This window comes from Hemiscyllium ocellatum, chromosome 28 (assembly GCF_020745735.1).
Source record: "Hemiscyllium ocellatum isolate sHemOce1 chromosome 28, sHemOce1.pat.X.cur, whole genome shotgun sequence".
NCBI classification, from domain to species: domain Eukaryota; kingdom Metazoa; phylum Chordata; class Chondrichthyes; order Orectolobiformes; family Hemiscylliidae; genus Hemiscyllium; species Hemiscyllium ocellatum.
The window spans coordinates 39,670,082-39,689,589 of record NC_083428.1 but is presented as its reverse complement, the minus strand read 5'-3'; the positions used below and the strand labels follow the sequence as shown (position 1 = coordinate 39,689,589).

Genomic DNA, 19,508 nt, shown 5'->3' with positions numbered 1-19,508 from the left:
AATACCCCTTTAACAGTCCAAGAAATACTTGAGGCAATTAGGCAACTTCAGAGCGGAAAAGCACCGGGCCCGGATGGTTTTCAAGCTGAATTCTATAAAGAATTTACAGGAATATTGGTTGACCCACTTATGGATATGTATAATTTTGCGCATAGTCAGGTCTGTCTCCCGCCCACGCTGAAAGAAGCAAATATTTCTCTTATCCTCAAAAAAGGAAAAGACCCAGAAGATTGTGCATCTTACAGACCAATATCCTTACTAAATGTAGACTTTAAAATTCTCTCAAAAATGTTAGCACTAAGACTAGAAAGGGTACTGCCATATATTATAAAGGAGGACCAGACGGGATTTATTAAGGGCCGCAGATCATCCAATAATATCAGAAGGGTCTTGAATATGATCCAAGCCTGTCATCAGGGAAAGATACCAGGAGTAGTAATTTCATTGGATGCGGAAAAGGCATTTGATAGGGTTGAATGGTCATATTTATTTTACACATTGGAAAGGTTTGGCGTTGGACAGGTGTTTACCAAATGGGTTTCAACATTGTATAATGACCCCAAAGCAGCTGTTATTACTAATGGGTTAAGATCGGATGGCTTCAGTGTGGGTAGGGGCTGCCGTCAAGGATATCCTCTCTCACCATTGTTGTTTACACTGATAATCGAACCATTAGCAGAAGCCATCCGGACTGATCCTAATATAACGGCCCCGAGGATTGGTACAGGTAAACACAAAATTACCCTCTATGCAGATGACGTTCTCTTATTCCTCAGTAATCCTTTAATGTCAGTGCCTCGTCTAATTCAAGTTATTAATACATTTAGTGCATTCTCAGGCTATAAAATTAATTTTTCAAAATCGGAAGCCATGCCAGTGGGTGGTCTGGCTATGATACCCCACTTAATGGACGGATCCCCTTTTCCCTTCCGTTGGTCCCTGGAGGGCTTCTTATATTTGGGTATTTTTATCACGCCAGTATTTGATCAGCTGTATAGGGCTAATTTTGTACAATTAATGGAAAGGATAAGGCAGGACCTCCAGCGATGGAGAGACCTTCCGACTTCCTGGCTAGGGAGAATAGCATTAATTAAAATGAATGTTCTGCCCCGTCTCTTATATCCTATGAGAATGCTCCCGCTGATGCTGCCAAGGCTAGCCCTACGTAAATTATATGGCTGGTTGGGCTCCTTTATTTGGAACCATAGACGGCCCCTTATTAAGCTGAAGAAGCTACAGCTTCCACAGGAAAGGGGAGGACTGGACTTCCCAGACTTTAGGAAATATCAGTTAAGCTCCCTACTAAGTTACATAGCTGATTGGGTTTCATCTGATCCACAATCAATTTGGCTGGATATCGAAGCCTCCCAAGTAAAATACCCACTTATTAACCTTTTATTTTCAGATAAGAGGAAAATCATTACAGACCACTGTAAAAATCCCATAATATTAAACACACTTAAGGCCTGGAATATAATGCGGCAAAATGAGGGTAACTCACATAAAACATGCCCCCATGCACCAATAGTAGGCGCATGGGGATTCCAACCGGGGATTACAGATGCCACCTTTAAACTCTGGAGAACCAGGGGCATCTCATGCTTAGGGGACCTATTTAAAGATGGGATCCTGATGTCCTTTGAGCAGCTGCGTCTGAAATTCGGAATACCTAATGGGGATCTCTTTCGATACTTCCAAGTTCGAGATTATATACAGAGGAAGACTACATTAATAGATAGTCTTTATAAATCAGACAGAGAACGTAATGTCTTACGACCAGCGGGGGCATCCTCCGTTAGTACTATATACCATTTGCTACATGATGGAGTCTCAGGAGACATGGATGACCTGCTTAAAACATGGGAGCAGGACTTGGGGCTAGAAATCTCTGAGGATATGTGGAATGACATTTGGGAAAATGCTAGAAGAATTGCTATCTGTAACAGAACTCAGGCTATCCAACTAAAGATACTTCATAGGGCCCATATAGCTCCGGCTCGACTGGCAAAATTTAAGGCAGGAGCATCTCCAATGTGTCCCAAATGCAAAATAGAGGTGGGTACTCTTGCACATTGTCTGTGGACTTGTCAGAAAATCCGGTGGCAAATACCCTGACAGAAATTTTAGGAACGGAAATTAGGGTGGACCCTGTATCTCTCCTTTTGGGCTTTTCGAACCTCTCATCTCTGGATATGCATGGGAAGAGACTATTTTCTATTCTCTCTTTCTGTGCAAGGAAAAAGATTTTGGTGAACTGGGTGGCTGAGGGCCCCCCTGGACTTTCAAATTGGCACAGGTTAATTATGGAATATATCCCCCTTGACTTCCTCACAAATATGGTGCACCGAAAGACTGAATTATTTTATAAAATATGGCAGCCCTTTTTGAATTATATAAATGCAGATATTTCGGCTATCCTAACAAGGGCTTTTATTTAGTGAAGATTTCAGACCGGGCTGCTCCGGGGCCCCTTGGGAGAGGAATCCTGCGCGAATACGGGTTTTATTATATTTGATGTTTATACATTCCGAGCATGTAAGAGACTTGGGTATACACTCTGGTTAGTTATAGGTTAGATTAGTAGAAAGTTGAGTTTTTTTTTCTTTCTTTTTTCGTTTTTTTTTCTCTTTTTGTTTTCTTTCTTTCTCTTTTCTTTGTTAAATTATGACTATTGTATATATGATTTAATTGTACATCAATGTTTGTATTTGAGAGTTTTGTTTATTTTTGTAAATTTGCAAAAATGTTACATTTCAATAAAAATATCTACAAAAAAAAATGTATTCTCAAGTTATGAGCATTGCTGCCAAAACTACATTTATTTATGATTCTTAGCGGCTTTTCAGAATGTGATGGTAGCCTTTCATCTTGAGCTGCTGCAGTCATAATGGTGAAGCTGTCCCGTAGTGCTGTCAGGGAGTTTGTGATTTTTGACCAATGAAGGAACAGTAGCAGATGTTCAAATTGAAATGGTGAATGACTAGAAGGTGGTGCCAGTCGCTCTGCTGTTGAAGAAATCTTGGCAAGTTCCTGAAGTGTGTTCCAAATGGTAGATACACTCCTGTATCTGTGTGCTGAGGGAATGCATGTTTAACCTAATAGTGCACTGATGACAGACAGCTGTGTTTTTGTTAGTGTCAAGCTTCTTGAGTCCAGGCCAGTGATCAGAACATTAACCATCAAACATCAGGCATTTACCTGGTGGCAAAGTTTTTAGGAGGCAGGAAGAGAGCTGTTTACTGCAGAATGCCCAGCCTCTGACAACCCTTTGACCTCTTGGCACTTATTAGACTGTGAGCTTTTGGTCAGTGGTAACCCCAGGATGTGGATTGATAGATAGTCAGTAATGAGCATGAAGAGGAGGTGGAAAGATTTGTTCTTTTCAAAGAATGTGATAGCATGACATTTCTGTGAGGCATATTATTTTGCTGTTTTCAATGGAGACTGGATAGCTTTGAAATCTCACATTTTTGCTGTTTTCAAGAGCTGCACCATCAAGTCACAAAACTGGAGCAGGATTGCAAGGGGTATAAGGGTCTCCTTCATCTGCTTAGTTTGACTGAAACAACAGCATCATGTTAACAGACATGAGCAGCAGACACGGTCACAAGTTTATGTTTGAGCATTGAGCCCTGTAAATATTGTTAAATCTCAACAAAAAGAAAGAGGAACAGGAGAAAAATAGTTCAATAAAGAGGAAGTCTGACCTTAACAAAGAGACAAGAGTTAAATCTTACATTCTGCATTCAATTAAATCTGATTGGAAACTGAGGAGAAAGTCCAATCTTACTTCAAATGCTAATTTGTATTCAAATTTTGGCATTCATATGCTAAATTCATAATTTTTGCTGTTGCTCAATTTTCAGTTGCTTCTAACAACTTTAATGTCTTTTGTGAGTTATTTCCTATTTTCTTCCTTTATACCCCAGACTCTTGTGAAATCGCGTCCTGACATCTACTCAGTAACCAACAATTTCAGAAGCCGAAGACTATGTCCCCAGCTGCTCTCTTTACTCTTCCTAAACTGTAGTGTTGAGTGACCAATATGCTCTTATGTCCAGCACTTAGCTGGATAAGTGTGGAACTTCCACTGACATCAGCAAACTCATATAAAAGAAATATTTAGAAATGTATTCTCAAGTTATCAGCATTGCTGCCAAAACTACATTTATTTATGGTTCTTAGCGGCTTTTCAGAATGTGATGATGGATCTTCATCTTGAGCTGCTGCAGTCATAATGGTGGAGCTGTCAAGGAGTTTCAGTGATTTTGACCAATGAAGGAACAGCCAACTGGCTGAAAGGGTAGTCAAGCTGGTCAGTTTTGCTTCAATTCACTTTCAGTAATTCTGCCTTGCCCAGGTCTGGAACAGCTCAGCTTATGCCAGCCACTTTTGACAGTGTAATTAGGCACTCCAAATGAGGGGCACAAATCCATCTCCATCATTGGATAACATGGAGCTCAAGACTCTTCATATGATTACACAAATACAACTGTAATGTACTGATGGAAGAAGGAACAAGGAATTGTTTTGGGGTACCTTAAAATACAAGTTACTAGGTTAGTAAATAGGCTGTGTGAAAATGTCAGCCTTAGCCACATGGTAACACACTCACCTCTAAGTCAGAAGATCATGTGTTCAAATCCCACTCAAGAGACGTGAGTACATAGCTCAAGTCACCCTTCCAATACAGTACAGCAGCATTGTTGAAGCTAATGTCTTTCAGATTAAATGTTAAACTGGGGGCCCTGTTTTTCTCCTTGGGTGGATGTTAGAAAATCCTTAGCACTGATTGAAGAGAAGCCACAGTTAAGAGTGGTGCAGTGCCTTAACCAATGTTTATCCTGCTATTAGTATCATTAACACATCATCTGGTCATGGGAGCTTGTACAATTTTGTTTCACAAATTGATTGTCATGTTTCTGAAATTGCAACAGTACTAATACTTTAAAAGTACTTCATTAACTCAAGATACTGCTGGAGGTTTGCAATTTCTAAGTTGGTATTTTGGATACCTTTGTACGTTCCCCATCTTTCGTAAAAGACCATCTTTGTTTTGCTTGTCCTCATTGTTCTGGTATTTATTGCAGGGTGGTAAATCCACAACACATTCATATAGTCACCTTATAGGGGTGGCATTTTTCATCACTAGCCTGATGGCTTGGGAGCAGGGGTAGGCTAGAAAATTAGAGCAGCCCAGCAATGGATCAATTGCCCAACTCAATGGAAACAGGCAATAAATTTAAGTTATAATATCCTAGTGAGAGGCAATTTTCTACTTCTGGTGCAGTACCCCCTCCCCTCAACATACAGTGACAAAATACTAGAAGCAGCCTCCCTGCAGTGGTCTAGAGAGCTCCATCCTTAAAGACAGAGTTGCTTGTAGGGAAGGGCCCATGACACCAACTTTCCCTCCAATTGAAGGGCTGCCTCTTTGGCTGCTACAAATATTTAGTAATTTTATAACTCCTATTATTTGTCCTTCCCCAGCGTGCCTACCTCTCCCGATTAGGCTTTTGAGGTTCCAGATCTGCTGACCCTCTGACGAGTCAGCCTACCATCTTTTATTGGATAACAACCAAGTTGGAGATCTCCAATAATGTCCAACAAGGCCCCTTTCCCAGCAAGTGCAGAGTCAAGATCCCCAATCAATCCCTCCAGAGACCCAAAGTCCACAGGAAAATTAGGTCTGTTGTGACAGTCTGCTATACTTCTGACCTGCGATTTAAACATTTGAATAATCTGACATGACATTATTTGGAATTAAGACAATTTGTTGGATTGACACCTTTATAGGTCTACAAGAAGATATTGGTGCAAGAGTTAAATGTTATTCTGGACTTACAAAGTTATTTTTCTCAGAAAGCAAGCTGTGTCCCAGCAAGCCTGTGAAGTATTTTGAGAATGTAACTAGACCAGCATATGAAGACCCGTAAATATTATTCTGGACTTACAAAGTTATTTTTCTCAGAAAGCAAGCTGTGTCCCAGAAGATATTGCCCCATTGAAACACCATTCAATTCACAGTAACAGTTTACCAAATTGAAATTATTGAGAAAATGTTTATTTCTACCATTTTTCAAGTGCACCTTGTTAATAGATCACACAAATGTTGTTTATTTTAATATCACCTGAAATCTATCTTCACAAATTAGTACTGAAAGATTTGATCAGAGGTGAATTGGAAAGGATTGACAGGTAAATAACCTGAAACACTGCATTTTGTCAATATTTAGTAGAAGGAAAACAAATCAAAATTTATTGGAACTTTCTGTTCTCACTTGTTCATTCTCAGAACCTCAAAAGTATGGAACTTCTTTCCTCCTTCAGCTTTCACTTCCTTGTCCATTTGACACAACTTAAACTGTAACCATGAAACCACCTAATGATCATTTGTAATCTCGTTTTCTCTGTTACTTTTTCCAATCTCGCTAGTGTGCAGCACTATAGACTTTTATCTACCTTTCTCAATAAAAGAATAGGTACCTCTTGAAACCATTTCAATTCTGAAATTAGGGACAAAACCTAATCCCAGTAGCTCTCCCTTGCTCTTTTTTACAGCTTTTCCCATGTTACATGAGACTTCACAATACTGGTTGATCACCTTCCTCCATTTTGTTTGTTCATGAATTGTAGAAGCCTTCTTCTCCAGAGTGCAGTGGAGGCAGAGTTTTACTGCAGAGGGAGAATCTTGACTAGTAACAGAATCAAAGGTTATTGGGAATAGGTAGGAATGTGGAGTTGAGATCACAATCTGATCAACTACAGAATGGCTGAGCAGGCTCAAGAGGCCTTTTACTCCTCACGTGTGTTTGGAATATTATTTTGTAATAAAAACATCTGGAAAGAATATGAAAAAAAAGGACATTTTCGAAATGCATAGTAGGTAGTTCAGCATCTTAAAAAGAGTCAAAAAACATCTGAGACGCAGGGGAATCGATGTTTCATGCATAAGCCCTTTGTCAGGCAGATGCTGCCTGACCTGCTGTGCTTTTCTAGCACCATACGTTTTGACTCTGATCTCCAGCATCTGCAGTCCTCACTTTATCTTAAAAAGAAAGACAGGTTAACATTTCTGCTGTGACCCTTCATCACAGCCTGATAATTCCATAACTAGTGTTAGAATTTATTTCCTTCTTTTGATTTATTCACCCCTCCCACCATGGTATTTTCTCCAGGCAGAGCACTATTCCCCAGCAACTTTCACCCTCAAGTACCTCATTAGAGGCTGATAGCCAGGTTCAGTACCCTTGAGGATGGCCTCAACCAGGATATTGGGTTCATGTCACACTACAGGTGACCCCACTACACTATTCACTCACACACAAGCACACATACACACACACTCTTTCACACACACAGACGCTCTCTCATATACATGCTCTCAGACACACACACATACACCCCTCCACATTCACACCCACGCGCACACGCAAACACAAGTCTATAGGGTGAATTTGCATTTGCAGAATTGTATTTGCAGATACATTCTATTTTTGTTCAAAAAGCACACAATCTGCAGACAGTCAATCCGTATAACATTTTATAAATTCCTACTTTGGAGTTAGAACCAGTCTGACTCAAGATTGGGATACGGACAGACTCGAACCTCACATGTTTAATACATTGTCAGAGCTGAGATGTCACCTTTTTTTATGAAACCTTAAGTTAGCTCGAGAATGTGACTTAGAAGTTCTGGGATTTACATATTAATAAACTGAAACCTTCAATCCATTCTAAAAGATGAAAGACTTAACAATAATCTAGGTTTGTTTAATATATTATTTTAACTGAACGACACTGTGATCTTTTGCTATAAATTCTGTGCCTTATTGTCCTGCCCCACTGGTTACCTGATGAAGGAACAGTGCTCTGAAAGCTAATACTTTCAAATAAACCTGTTCAACGATAACCTGGTGTTGTGTGATTTTTAGCTTTGTCCTCATTGGAGTCACTGGATATTAATCAGGAATGATTTTGCCCTTCCCTCACTCAGTAGGAATGGAAGGAGCTGACATTAGGATTATAAAATCCATCCAATTACGTAGGCTCTTCATAAATCATTCATCCTGATCATCTTGTTAACCGATTACATACGTTACCTATCATGAACATATCTTTTGCTAATCCTGCTTGAGGGTTTGACGTTGGATTAAATCAGTTGTATACAGTAAACCATATCCAGGCCAATATCATTCCTGACCAAACATTTATCATCGCAGGAATCAGCAAATGCAGAGGTTGACCAATGGCAATGAAGGGTCATGCTTGAAAGATCCACCTCTCACATAAGCGTTTCCAACATATTATTTCTGATTTCCAGAATTCTCAGCTTTTTGTTAAAATTGCACAGAATTTAGAAATTTTTAAAGCTTGCGACTTGTTGACTACTCAACAGTGTTATTGGCTGGTGCCCTGAGTGCTGCTTTTCTGCATGCATTCAACAGAGATCTCATCGTAAAGTACATAAATAGCTTCACAGTTAAGATTTGGTCCAAGTTTCTTCACTCTCATTGGATCAAGATTCTGGAACTCCCTAGTAGCATTTGAGTGGAGGTACAGCAGATCATGTTTAGTAGTTTAAGACGGCAATTCATCTACTCTTTCTCAAGACTAATTAGGGATAAGCAACAAATACTGGAGATGTCCACATTCCATGAAAGCATAAAAATAAAATGATCTCTCGGACTTACTTCCATAAGTCAGTAGCAGCAAAAAATAGACTATTCAGTCCAATAACTGCACAACAGAATCAAGAAAATTTTTCAGAGTGTTCTCTCTCTTTTGTAACTTGAAGGAGTTTGGACAGCAGAGAAGAGGGAAATGGGGTGAGGCAGGGTTTGGATGGTGGTGAAGAAGTATGTAGTCACATGAATGTGAGCCAGGCTTGATGGTCCTTTTTTAATACAGTCATACAGCATGGAAGTAGACCCTTCAGTCCAATCAGTTCATGCAGACCATAATTCCTAACTAAACTAGTCCTGCCTGCCTGCACTTGGCCCATATCCCGGCAAACATTTCTTGTTCATGTACTTATCCAAATGTCTGTTAAATGTTGTAAATGTATCCACTACCTCCTCTGGAAGTTCATTCCACATGAACCACTCTTTATGTAAAAAACTTGCCCCTCATATCTTTTTTTTAATCTTTCTCCTCTCACCTAAAAAAAAATGCTCCCTTATGTTGAAATCTCCCACTTTTGGAAAAAGACTTCTGCCATACATCTAATCTATGACCCTCATGACTTAATGAAACTCTATAAGGTCACCCCTCAACCTTGTATGCTGCAGTGAAAAAAATCCCAGCCTATCCAGCAGTACTCCAGAAGAGGCCTCACCAATGTCCTGTAAAACCTCAACATGATGTCTAACTCCTATCCTCAAAGGTCTGAGCAACGAGAGCAAGCAAGCAAAACGTCTTCTTAACCACCCTATCTATATATCAGGAATATGCTATTCCTGAAGAAGGGCTCATGCCCGAAACGTCAATTCTCCTGATCCTTGGATGCTGCCTGACCTGCTGCACTTTTCCAGCAACACATTTTCAGCTCTGATCTCCAGCATCTGCAGTCCTCACTTTCTCCTGTCTATATGTCATGCAAACTTCAAAGAATTATGTAACTGAAATGCCAGGTCTCTGTTCTACAACACTACCTAAGGCCCTACATTTAATTATATAAATTCTGCTTGTTTGTGTTAGCAAAATGCAATACTTCTCATTTATCCAAATTAATCTCCATTTGCCACTCGTCAGCCCATTGACTCAATTGATCAAGATCTCTTTGTATTCTTAGATAACCTTCTAGGTGATTTCTTCGAATTCCAGGAGCAACAATTACTGTTTTATATGCTGTTGCATTGTTTTGCAACTTTGGGAAAAATAAAGTCAAAACAACAGCACTTTTTAAAAGAGAGAGATACAGACAAAGGAAGCACATGTGAGGTCAGTGCAGGAGAGAGAGGGAGAGAGAAAGAAAGAAAGAAACCTACACTGCTAACTGACAGAGCAGTGAACCTGCACAGTTACTGCCTTTGCTGTTTGAATTCATGTATTCGTGGACATCAGAGTGCATCTGGGAAAATAAACAAACAGTGAAATTCACAACTGACCTCGGAGGAACCTTTTTGGGAGTGAATATTTCAAGTGTGGCCTGATAGTAAGTCTGCAGTAGTAAGTAGAGTGGGTTCTTTCTTGATTATATGTTTTATTGAGATATGTCTCTTGATTAAACTTAAAATATAAGTCATATTAATTTAACCTGGAGCAGTGTTTTGTAGAGGAATAAGACAGTGCTACTTTCTGGGTCTGCAGATTGAAAGAAGCAAAAATGGCCTTTAGTAGAGTGAGATGCTCTTCCTGTTGAATGTGGGAGTTTAGGGAGAGTTTATGTGTTACTGAGAATTATATCTGCAATAAATGCTGTTCGTTATGAATCCTATCAGATCAAATGGATCAGTTGGAGAGACCGTTTGAGGCAATGAGGAATTTACAAGAGCAAGGGGATGTGATGGATGGCAGGTATAGGAAGGGGGAAAAGTTTCAGATACAGTCACATAGATGGGTTAACTCCAGGAAAGGTGAGAGAGGTAGGCAGGTAGTGCAGGGATCTTCTGTGGCTATCCCCATTTCAAACAAGTGTGCTGTTTTGGAAAATGTAGGGGGTGATGGACTTTCAGGGGAATGTAGCACCAACATCCAAGTTTCTGGTATTGAGACTAGCTCTAATGCAATGAGGGGTATGTCGAGTTTCAAGAGATCAATTGTGTTCGGAGATTCTGTAGTCCGAGGTACAGACAGACGTTTCTGTGGCCAGCAGTGAAAAAATCAGAATGATGTGTTGCTTCCCTGGTGCCAGGATCAAGGATACCTCAGAGAGGGTGCAGAATGTTCTCACGGGGAAGAGAGGCCAGCCGGAGGACATTGTACACATTGCAACCAATGACATAGGAAGGGAAAAGGTTGAGATTCTGAAAGGAGATTACAGAGAGTTAGACAGGAAATTAAAAAGGAGGTCTTTTAGAGTAGTAATATCTGGATTGCTCCCAGTACTATGAGGTAGTGCGGGCAGGAATGGGAGGATAGAGCAGATGAATGCATGGCTGAGGAACTAGTGTATGGGAAAAGGATTCACATTTTTGGATCTACTCATTTGGTGTAGACATGACCTGCATCAGAGGGACTGATTGCACCCGAATTGGAAGGGGACTAATATACTGGCGGGGAGATTTGCTGGAGGATTTAAACCAGTAAGGGGGAGAGTGGTTGGGACCCAGGGAGATGGTGAGGAAAGAGATCAATCTGAGACTGGTACAGTTGAGAACAAAGGTGAGTCAAACAGTTAGGGCAGGCAGGGACAAAGCAGAGAACGAGGGAGGACTGATAATTAAACTGCATTTATTTCAATGCAAGGGGCCTAACAGGGTAGGCAGATGAACTCAGGGCATGGTTAGGAACATGGGACTGGGACATCACAGCAATTACAGAAACATGGCTCAGAGATGGACAGGACTGGCAGCTTAATGTTCCAGGATACAAATGCTACATGAAGGATAGAAAAGGAGGGAAGAGAGGAGGGGGAGTGGCATTTTTGATAAGGGATAGCATTGCAGCTGTACTGAGGGAGGATATTCCTGGAAATACATCCAGGGAAGTTATTTGGATGGAACTGAGAAATAAGAAAGGGATGATCACCCGATTGGGATTATACTGTAGAAGCCCTAAAAACCAGCAGGAAATTGAGAAACAAATTTATAAGGAGATCTCAGTTTTCTATAAGAATAATAGGGTGGGTATGTTAGGGGATTTTAACTTTCCAAACATAGACTGGGACTGCCATAGTGTTAAGAGTTTAGGAGAGGAATTTGTTAAGTGTATACAGAAAAAAATTCTGATTCAGTATGTGGATGTACTTACTAGAGAAGTGCAAAACTTGACTTACTCTTGGGAAATAAGGCAGGGCAGGTGACTGAGGTGTCAGTGGGGAAGCACTTTGGGGCCAGCAACCATAATTCTATTCGTTTTAAAATAGTGATGGAAAAGGATAGACCAGATCTAAAAGTTGAAGTTCTAAATTGGTGGAAAGCCAACTTTGATGGTATTAGGCAAGAATATTCAAAAGCTGATTGGAGGCAGATGTTCGCTGGTAAAGGGACGGCTGGAAATGGGAAGCCTTCAGAAATTAGATAACAAGAATGCAGAGAAAGTATATTCCTGTTAGGGTGAAAGGAAAGGCTGGTAGGTACAGGGAATGCTAGATGATTAAAGAAATTGAGGGTTTGGTTAAAAAAAGAAGGAAGCATATGTCAGATAGGATAGATCAAGTGAATCCTTAGAAGAGTATAAAGGCAGTAGGAGTATACTTAAAAGAGAAATCAGGAGGGCAAAACAGGGACATGAGATAGCTTTGGCAAATAGAGTTAAGGAGAATCCAAAATGGTATTTACAAATACATTAAGGACAAATGGGTAACTAGGGAGACAATAGGGCCCCTCAAAGATCAGGAAGGTGGCCTTTGTGTAGGAGATAGGAGAGATATTAAATGAGTATTTTGCATCTGGATTTACTGTGGAAAAGGACATGGAAGATATAGACTGTAGGGAAATAGATGGTGACATCTTGAAAAATGTCCATATTACAGAGGAGGAAGTGCTGGATATCTTGAAACGCATAAAAGTGGATAAATCCACAAGACGTGATCAGGTGTACTCTAGAACTCTGTGGGAAGCTAGGAAAGTGATTGCTGGGCCTTTTACTGAAATATTTGTATCACCGATAGTCACAAGTGATGTGCTGAAAGACCGGAGGTTGGCAAACATGCTGCAACTGTTTAAGAAGGGTGGCAAGGAAAAGCCAGGGAATGATAGACTAGTGAGCCTAACATTGGTAGTGGGCAAGTTGTTGGAGGGAATCCTGAGGGATAGGATGTACATGCTTTTGGAAAGGCAAGGACTGATTAGGGATAGTCAACATGGCTTTGTGTGTGGGAAACCATGTCCACAAATTTGATTGAGTTTTTTGAAGAAGTAACAAAGAGGATTGATGAGGGCAGAGCGGTAGATGTGATCTATATGGACTTCAGTAAGGTGTTTGACAAGGATCCACATGGGAGACTGGTTATCAAAGTTAATTCTCATGCAATACAGGGAGAACCAGGCATTTGGATACAGAACTGGCTCAAAGTAGAAGACAGAGGGGGGTGGTGGAGGGTTGTTTTTCAGACCGGAGGCCTGTGACCACAAGGATTGGTGCTGGGTCCTCTACTTTTTGTCATTTACATAAATGATTTGGATGTGAACTTAAGAGGTATAGTTAGTAAATTTGGAGATGACACCAAAATTGGAGGTGTAGTGGACAGCGAAGAAGGTTACGACGGGATCTCGATCAGGTGGGCCAATGGGCTGAGAAGTGGCAGATGGAGTTTAATTTAGATAAATGTGAGGTGCTGCATTTTGGGAAAGCAAATCTTAGCAGGACACATACACTTAATGGTAAGGTCCTAGGGAGTGTTGCTGAACAAAGAAACCTTGGAGTGCAGGTTCATAGCTCCTTGAAAGTGGAGTCGCAGGTAGATAGGATAGTGAAGAAAGTGTTTGGTATGCTTTCCTTTATTGGTCAGAGTATTGAATACAGGAGTTGGAAGGTCATGTTGCGGCTGTACAGGACATTGGTTAGGCCACTATTGGAATATTGCTTACAATTCTGGTCTCTGTCCTAACATAAAGATGTTGTGAAACTTGAAAGCATTCAGAAAAGATTTACAAGGACATTGCCAGGGTTGGAGGATTTGAGCTATGGGGAGGGGTTGAATAGGCTTGGGCTGTTTTCCCTGGAGCGTCAGAGGCTGAGGGAAGACTTTATAGCAGTTTATAAAATCATGAGGGTCATGGATAGGATAAATAGCCAAAGTCTTTCCTTGGGGTGGTGGACTCCAGTACTAGAGGGCATAGATTTAGGGTGAGAGAATAAGATATAAAAGAGACCTAAGAGGCAACATTTTCACACAGAGTGTGATACATGTATGGAATGAGCTGCCAAAGGAAGTGGTGGAGGCTGGTACAATTGCAACATTTAAAGTGCATCTGGATGGGTATATGAATTGGAAGGGTTTGGAGGGTTATGCGGCAGGTGCTAGCAGGTGGGACTCGATTGGGTTGGGATATCTGGTCGGTATGGGCGAGTTGGACCGAAGGGTCTGTTTCTATGCTGTATATCTCTATGACTATCCACTATACCCTCAATTTTGGTGTCATCCGCAGAAATATTTGCCCATGTCTTCTATCTTCTCATCAAAATAATTTATTTAAATTACAAACAAAAGTGGGCCCAGCATCGATCCCTGTGGAACACTGCTGGCAACAGACCCGCAGGCTGAAAAACAACCCTCCACCACCACTCTCTGTCTCCTGTCATTCAGCCAATTTTGTACCAAACTGGCAAGCTTACCTTCAATCCCATTTACTAAATAATCTAACCATGCGGAACGTCGTTAAAGGTTTTACTGAAGTCCAAGTAAGAAATGTCTACTGCTTTGCCCAAATGAATCTTCTTGGTTATTTCCTCAAAAAACACAGTCAAGTTTGTGAGACAGTATCTCCCTAATGCAAAACCATGCTGACTGTTCCTAATCATTGCCTCTCCAAATACTTGCCTGTCATTTTTGTACCACATCCATTAAATAAAATGACACAGCTGAAAACTTAAATAAAACATTTATTTTAGAAAAAGATACGCACTTGCTTGAATTTAGTAATGTTTATACCTACGTAACATACAGAATTATCTGGTCCTGGGTTCCCATATGAATTAAATAGAAGTTGATTATTTAAGTGATACAATTGCTAGTTCTACAGAGAAATGTGCACTGGAATTGTTCCAATCTTAATGGGGGCTGAGGCTGACACTGTGACGTGATACGCTGGGATGGGAATTGTAACATGCAGCTGATATGAGATTGAAATAATCTTACACCTTGACATGTCGCTGATAAACATTGGTTTAGGCAGCTGTAAGGATCCGAGGATTTTTGTAACTTCTCTTGGTGGAGCCTCGATCACTGCCTCCATCTTCTTAACTTCACTATTCTCTATGAACTCGCGGTAATGGTCGCACAGAGCTTCCTGAACAAATGCCTTGTACTTGATCTCAGCTGCAATGGAGTAACAGATTATCCGGAGAAATCTCATCGTTCGGTTGTCGATTTCAGATGTGATGATGATGTCTTCACCAGGGACGAACCCACTCTTGTCCACTGTCACGTTCATAGAAATCCCCGGCATCCTCCAGCACCAGTATGAAATTTCTTTCTCAGCTGTCAACTTCAGAGGAAGCTGGAGACAGAAGGAATAAATGGGATCACTGACACTGTTGAAAAATAGAATAATATAGCTTTAAAGATGAAATGAAAAGTTCCCGAGGATCACAACAGGTCAGTTTAGAGTCATACAGATGTACAGCACGACAGCAGAACCTTCAGTCCAACTTGTCCATGCCAACCAGATATCCTAACCTAATCTAGTCCCATTTGCCAGCACTTGTCCCATATCCTTCTAAACCCTTCCTATTCCTTTACCAATCCAGATACCTTTAAATGTTGTAACTGTACCAGTCTCCATTACTTCTTCTGGCAGCTCATTCCATATACGTACCACCCTCTGCATGATAAAGTTGCCCCTTAGGTCTCTTTTAAATTTTTCCCCTTTCACCCTAAACCTATGCCCTCTAGTTCTGAACTCCCCCCACCCCAGGGAAAAGCCCTTGTCTATTTACCCTCTCTATGCCCTTCATGATTTCAGAAACTTTTGTAAAGTCATCCCTCAGCCACACTCAAGGGAAAACAGCCCCAGCCTATTCAGCCTCTCCCTATAGCTCAAATCCTCCAACCCTGGCAACACCCTTGTAAATATTTTCTGAATAGGGTTAGCTGAAGTGCAATTGATGACATTCATGTGAAGCATAAAAACCAGCTTGGACCAGTTGAGCCAAATTGCCTGTTTCTGTGGCATTGGTCTTTATGCTGTAAGATTACATTGCTTGAGGTACATGTTTTCCCTGGAGCGTCGGAGGCTGAGGGGTGACCTTATTGAGGTTTACAAAATTATGAGCGGCATGGATAGGGTAAATAGGCAAAGTCTTTCCCTGGGGTCAGGGAGTCCAGAACTAGAGGGCATAGGTTTAGGGTGAGAAGGGAAAGAAATAAAAGAGACCTACAGGGCAACTTTTTCACACAGAGGGTGACATGTGTATGGAATGAGCTGCCAGAGGAAGTGGTGGAGGCTGGTTCAATTGCAACATTTAAAAGGCATTTGGATAGATATGTGAATAGGAAGGGTTTGGAGGGGTATGGGCCGGGTGCTAGCAGGTCGGACTAGATTAGGTTGGGATATCTGGTTGGCATGGACGGGTTGGACCGAAGGGTCTGTTGCCGTGCTGTACATTTCTATGACTCTATTTCCACATCAAATTGGCTTTTCTCTTTGCTGGTGTTGAATGTCAATTTTTGTTCAATTCGAAGTCAATTCTAGAGATTTGAGCACAAAATAGAAACTGGTTTTTATACTCCACTGGCAGAAAAGGTGAATGAATTTTATAAAATGCAGTAAGTGGCACTCCCAGACACATACCCTGACCCACTTTACAAAGGGTAGTGGCAATATTAAATGGCTGACATGCTCGAGTCTACTGAGGCACTTAAGTGGTCAGTTAATGGCCACACTTTTTCCCCTTGGCTATTTGGCCACAGGCAGGGTGAGTATCATGCCAAGTGGGAATCCAGCAGATATAGTTGGGTGGACTTGTTTCAAACAAGAGGGTGATTGAGGAATCTCCTTTTGAAGAGGTCCCCTGTGCGCATGGGATACACATCCCTCTCACCCCCTTTAAACCAGCCCCATCATGTCCCACACCTGGTACTGCATACCCCGCTTACCCTGACTACGGTCTGCAGTCAGGGCCTGACTTCCATAACTTTTGTCTTCTTTGTGACACTGTTTGCAGTCCCAGCAGTGGCCACTACTTGAACGTGGCGCTGCTGCTACAATCGACTGACAGCTCACTTATGCAGGATATACTATATCTGTCCAGGCAGGGGTGGAGGTTTCACATTGAACAAGTTAATGATCCGCTGAGTGTAAAATGACTCCAGGATTAGTGTTGATTTTTTTTAAGTCTCAGAGTGGGCTCAAGGACCATTGTATCCATAAAACCAACCCACAGATTACTCTTTGGGGCGACACGGTGGCTCACAGCACCAGGGACCTGGGTTCAATTCCAGCCTCAGGTGACTGTGTGATGTTTGGACATTCTCCCTGCTCTGTGTGGGTTTCCTTTGGGTGCTCCAGTTTCCTCCCACAATCCAAAGATGTGCAGGTCAGGTGAATTGGCTAAATTTCCCAGAGCATTAGGTGCATAACTTAGGGGGAATGGGTCTGAGTGGGTTACTCTTCAGAGGGTCAGTGTGGACTTGTTGAGCCAAATGCCTGTTTTCCATACAGTCATGGAATCGTTACGATACAGAAGGAGGTCATGTGACTCATCATGCCTGTATTGGCTGTCTAAAGGAATAACTCAACTTGTACCTCTCCAGCCTTTTCCCTGCAGCAGTGTATATTTTCCCTTTTTCAGGGAATGATACCATTTTCTGTTGAAAACTTTAATTTCACCTGGAGTACACTGATTGAACATGCGTTTAATCAGCACGCTCCACAGCCTTCCCATTCCCTGTGTGTAAAAAGTTTCTTCACACATTGTCTTTGCCTCTATTGCCAGCTAGCTTAAATCCGTGCCCTCTCGTTCTTCATCCTCCCATCTCCTCACCAACTCTCTATAAACGCTTCATGAGTTTGAATACCTCCATCAGATCTCCTCTGAATCTTCTCTTGAGGAGGGCTTAAGTCCAGTTTCTCTACTCGATGGACAACTGTTCCAGATTCTAAAATCTATTTACATAACTGAACTTCTTCAACGCTGGAATCGTTCTCTTGAACTTTTTCTCCACTCTCTCATGCCTTCACAGCCTTCCTGAAATGTAGTGTCTAGAAATGGTCTCAGTACTCAGGTGAGGTTGATCCAGTTATGTTTAAGCTGAAAATGTGTTGCTGGAAAAGCGCAGCAGGTCAGGCAGCATCCAAGGAACAGGAGATTCGACGTTTCGGGCATAAGCCCTTCTTCAGGAATGTTTAATGTTACTTCCCTGCCTTTGTGCACTGTGTCTCATTTATCAATCCCATTATCCCTAATGTTTAGTTAACTGTTTGCTTCACCTGTCCTTCCCATTTACAGGTTTCTCTATAAACATCCAGGTCCCTCAGTTCCCAAAAGTCCCCCAACACCTTTAGAATTGTACCTTTTTTTATTAACTTCAATCAGATCATTGCACACTTCTCTAATTAAGTTTTATCTTCCACCAATCTATCCATTCCAACACTTTATGTAAACTTTACTTCTACCTGCTGAAGATCTACTGACACCTTCCTAGGAGACAATATTTATAAGTTTTGTATCATCGCAAAATGTTGATTTTGTTCCCTGTTCATCAAGGTCCAGGTCATAATGAAGATCAGGAAAAACAGATCTTAACATTGACCCCTGGAAAGCACCAATATAAACCTTACTCTAATCTGAAAAGCAACTCTTTACCGTGAGGCAATTTCATATCTGATCTGATTTTATTTGTTATTACTCCATGAGCTCTAACTTTGCTGACAAGTCGGTTGTGCTACACTTTATGAAACGCCATTTGGAAACCTGTCTACACCACATATTATCCTCACCAACTCTTTCTGTTCACTTGACAAAAAACACAATAGCATAGCTAAACATAATTTGGCCTTAAGAAATCCAAGTGATGGGAGTGTTTTGTTAACTTTACGATTTATTGGAGATAGTGTGGACTGGAGCTGCCGAAAAGTCAGAGTTGATAAAGTGTGGAGCTGGAAAAAACACAGCAGGTCAAGCAGTATCAATTTATCCTTTGTTACACTATTAGCTCATTCTAGAATGCGTCATAACTAGTAGCTACCTTGTTACTGGGATCGAGATTAAGGTTGAATGTTTCCTGTATCTTCAAGATCTTCTCCACCTGTGCTAGAGTTCCCCCAACTGCTGTGCAGAACGCCCGTATGAAATATCGGATTTTCCCATGACTGCCACTAAAGGTAGATGGGAGGGCATCTTCTAGTTTGTAGCTGAACTGGAAAACATGGGGGCCAGCTTCCAGGGCTTGTTCCAATCCCTCTGCATCATGATCTATGGAGAAAAAAGTTGGATATTGTGATTAGTGAGTACATTTTAGGTAAAAGCTAGCTCTTGGAGATAAGAGTTATGTTTGTACAGCACTTTTTATGATCTCAGAACATCCCGAAGTGCTTTATCGCAAATGAAGCAATTTTAATTTCAGTTGCTTTGGTACTGTAGGAAATATGGCAGTCATTTATTGCACAGCAGGCTCTCACGTTTATGGAATAAGTGGACGGATAATCTGTTGGTGATGTTGGTTGAGGAATAAATTGATA

General features: G+C 41.2%; 1 protein-coding gene across 1 annotated transcript in view; it reads right to left on the bottom strand.

Moving 5' to 3' along the window:
- LOC132829235 (arrestin domain-containing protein 5-like) overlaps nucleotides 1-19,508 on the bottom strand; it is a 45,199-nt gene that overhangs the window by 4,017 nt on the left and 21,674 nt on the right. The window contains exons 2-3 of the mRNA XM_060846605.1: nucleotides 19,016-19,242; nucleotides 14,966-15,326 (exon numbers count right to left, since the gene is read on the bottom strand). Of these exons, the coding sequence (XP_060702588.1) occupies nucleotides 14,966-15,326; nucleotides 19,016-19,242 (588 nt within the window). The remainder of the gene's footprint in view (nucleotides 1-14,965; nucleotides 15,327-19,015; nucleotides 19,243-19,508) is intronic.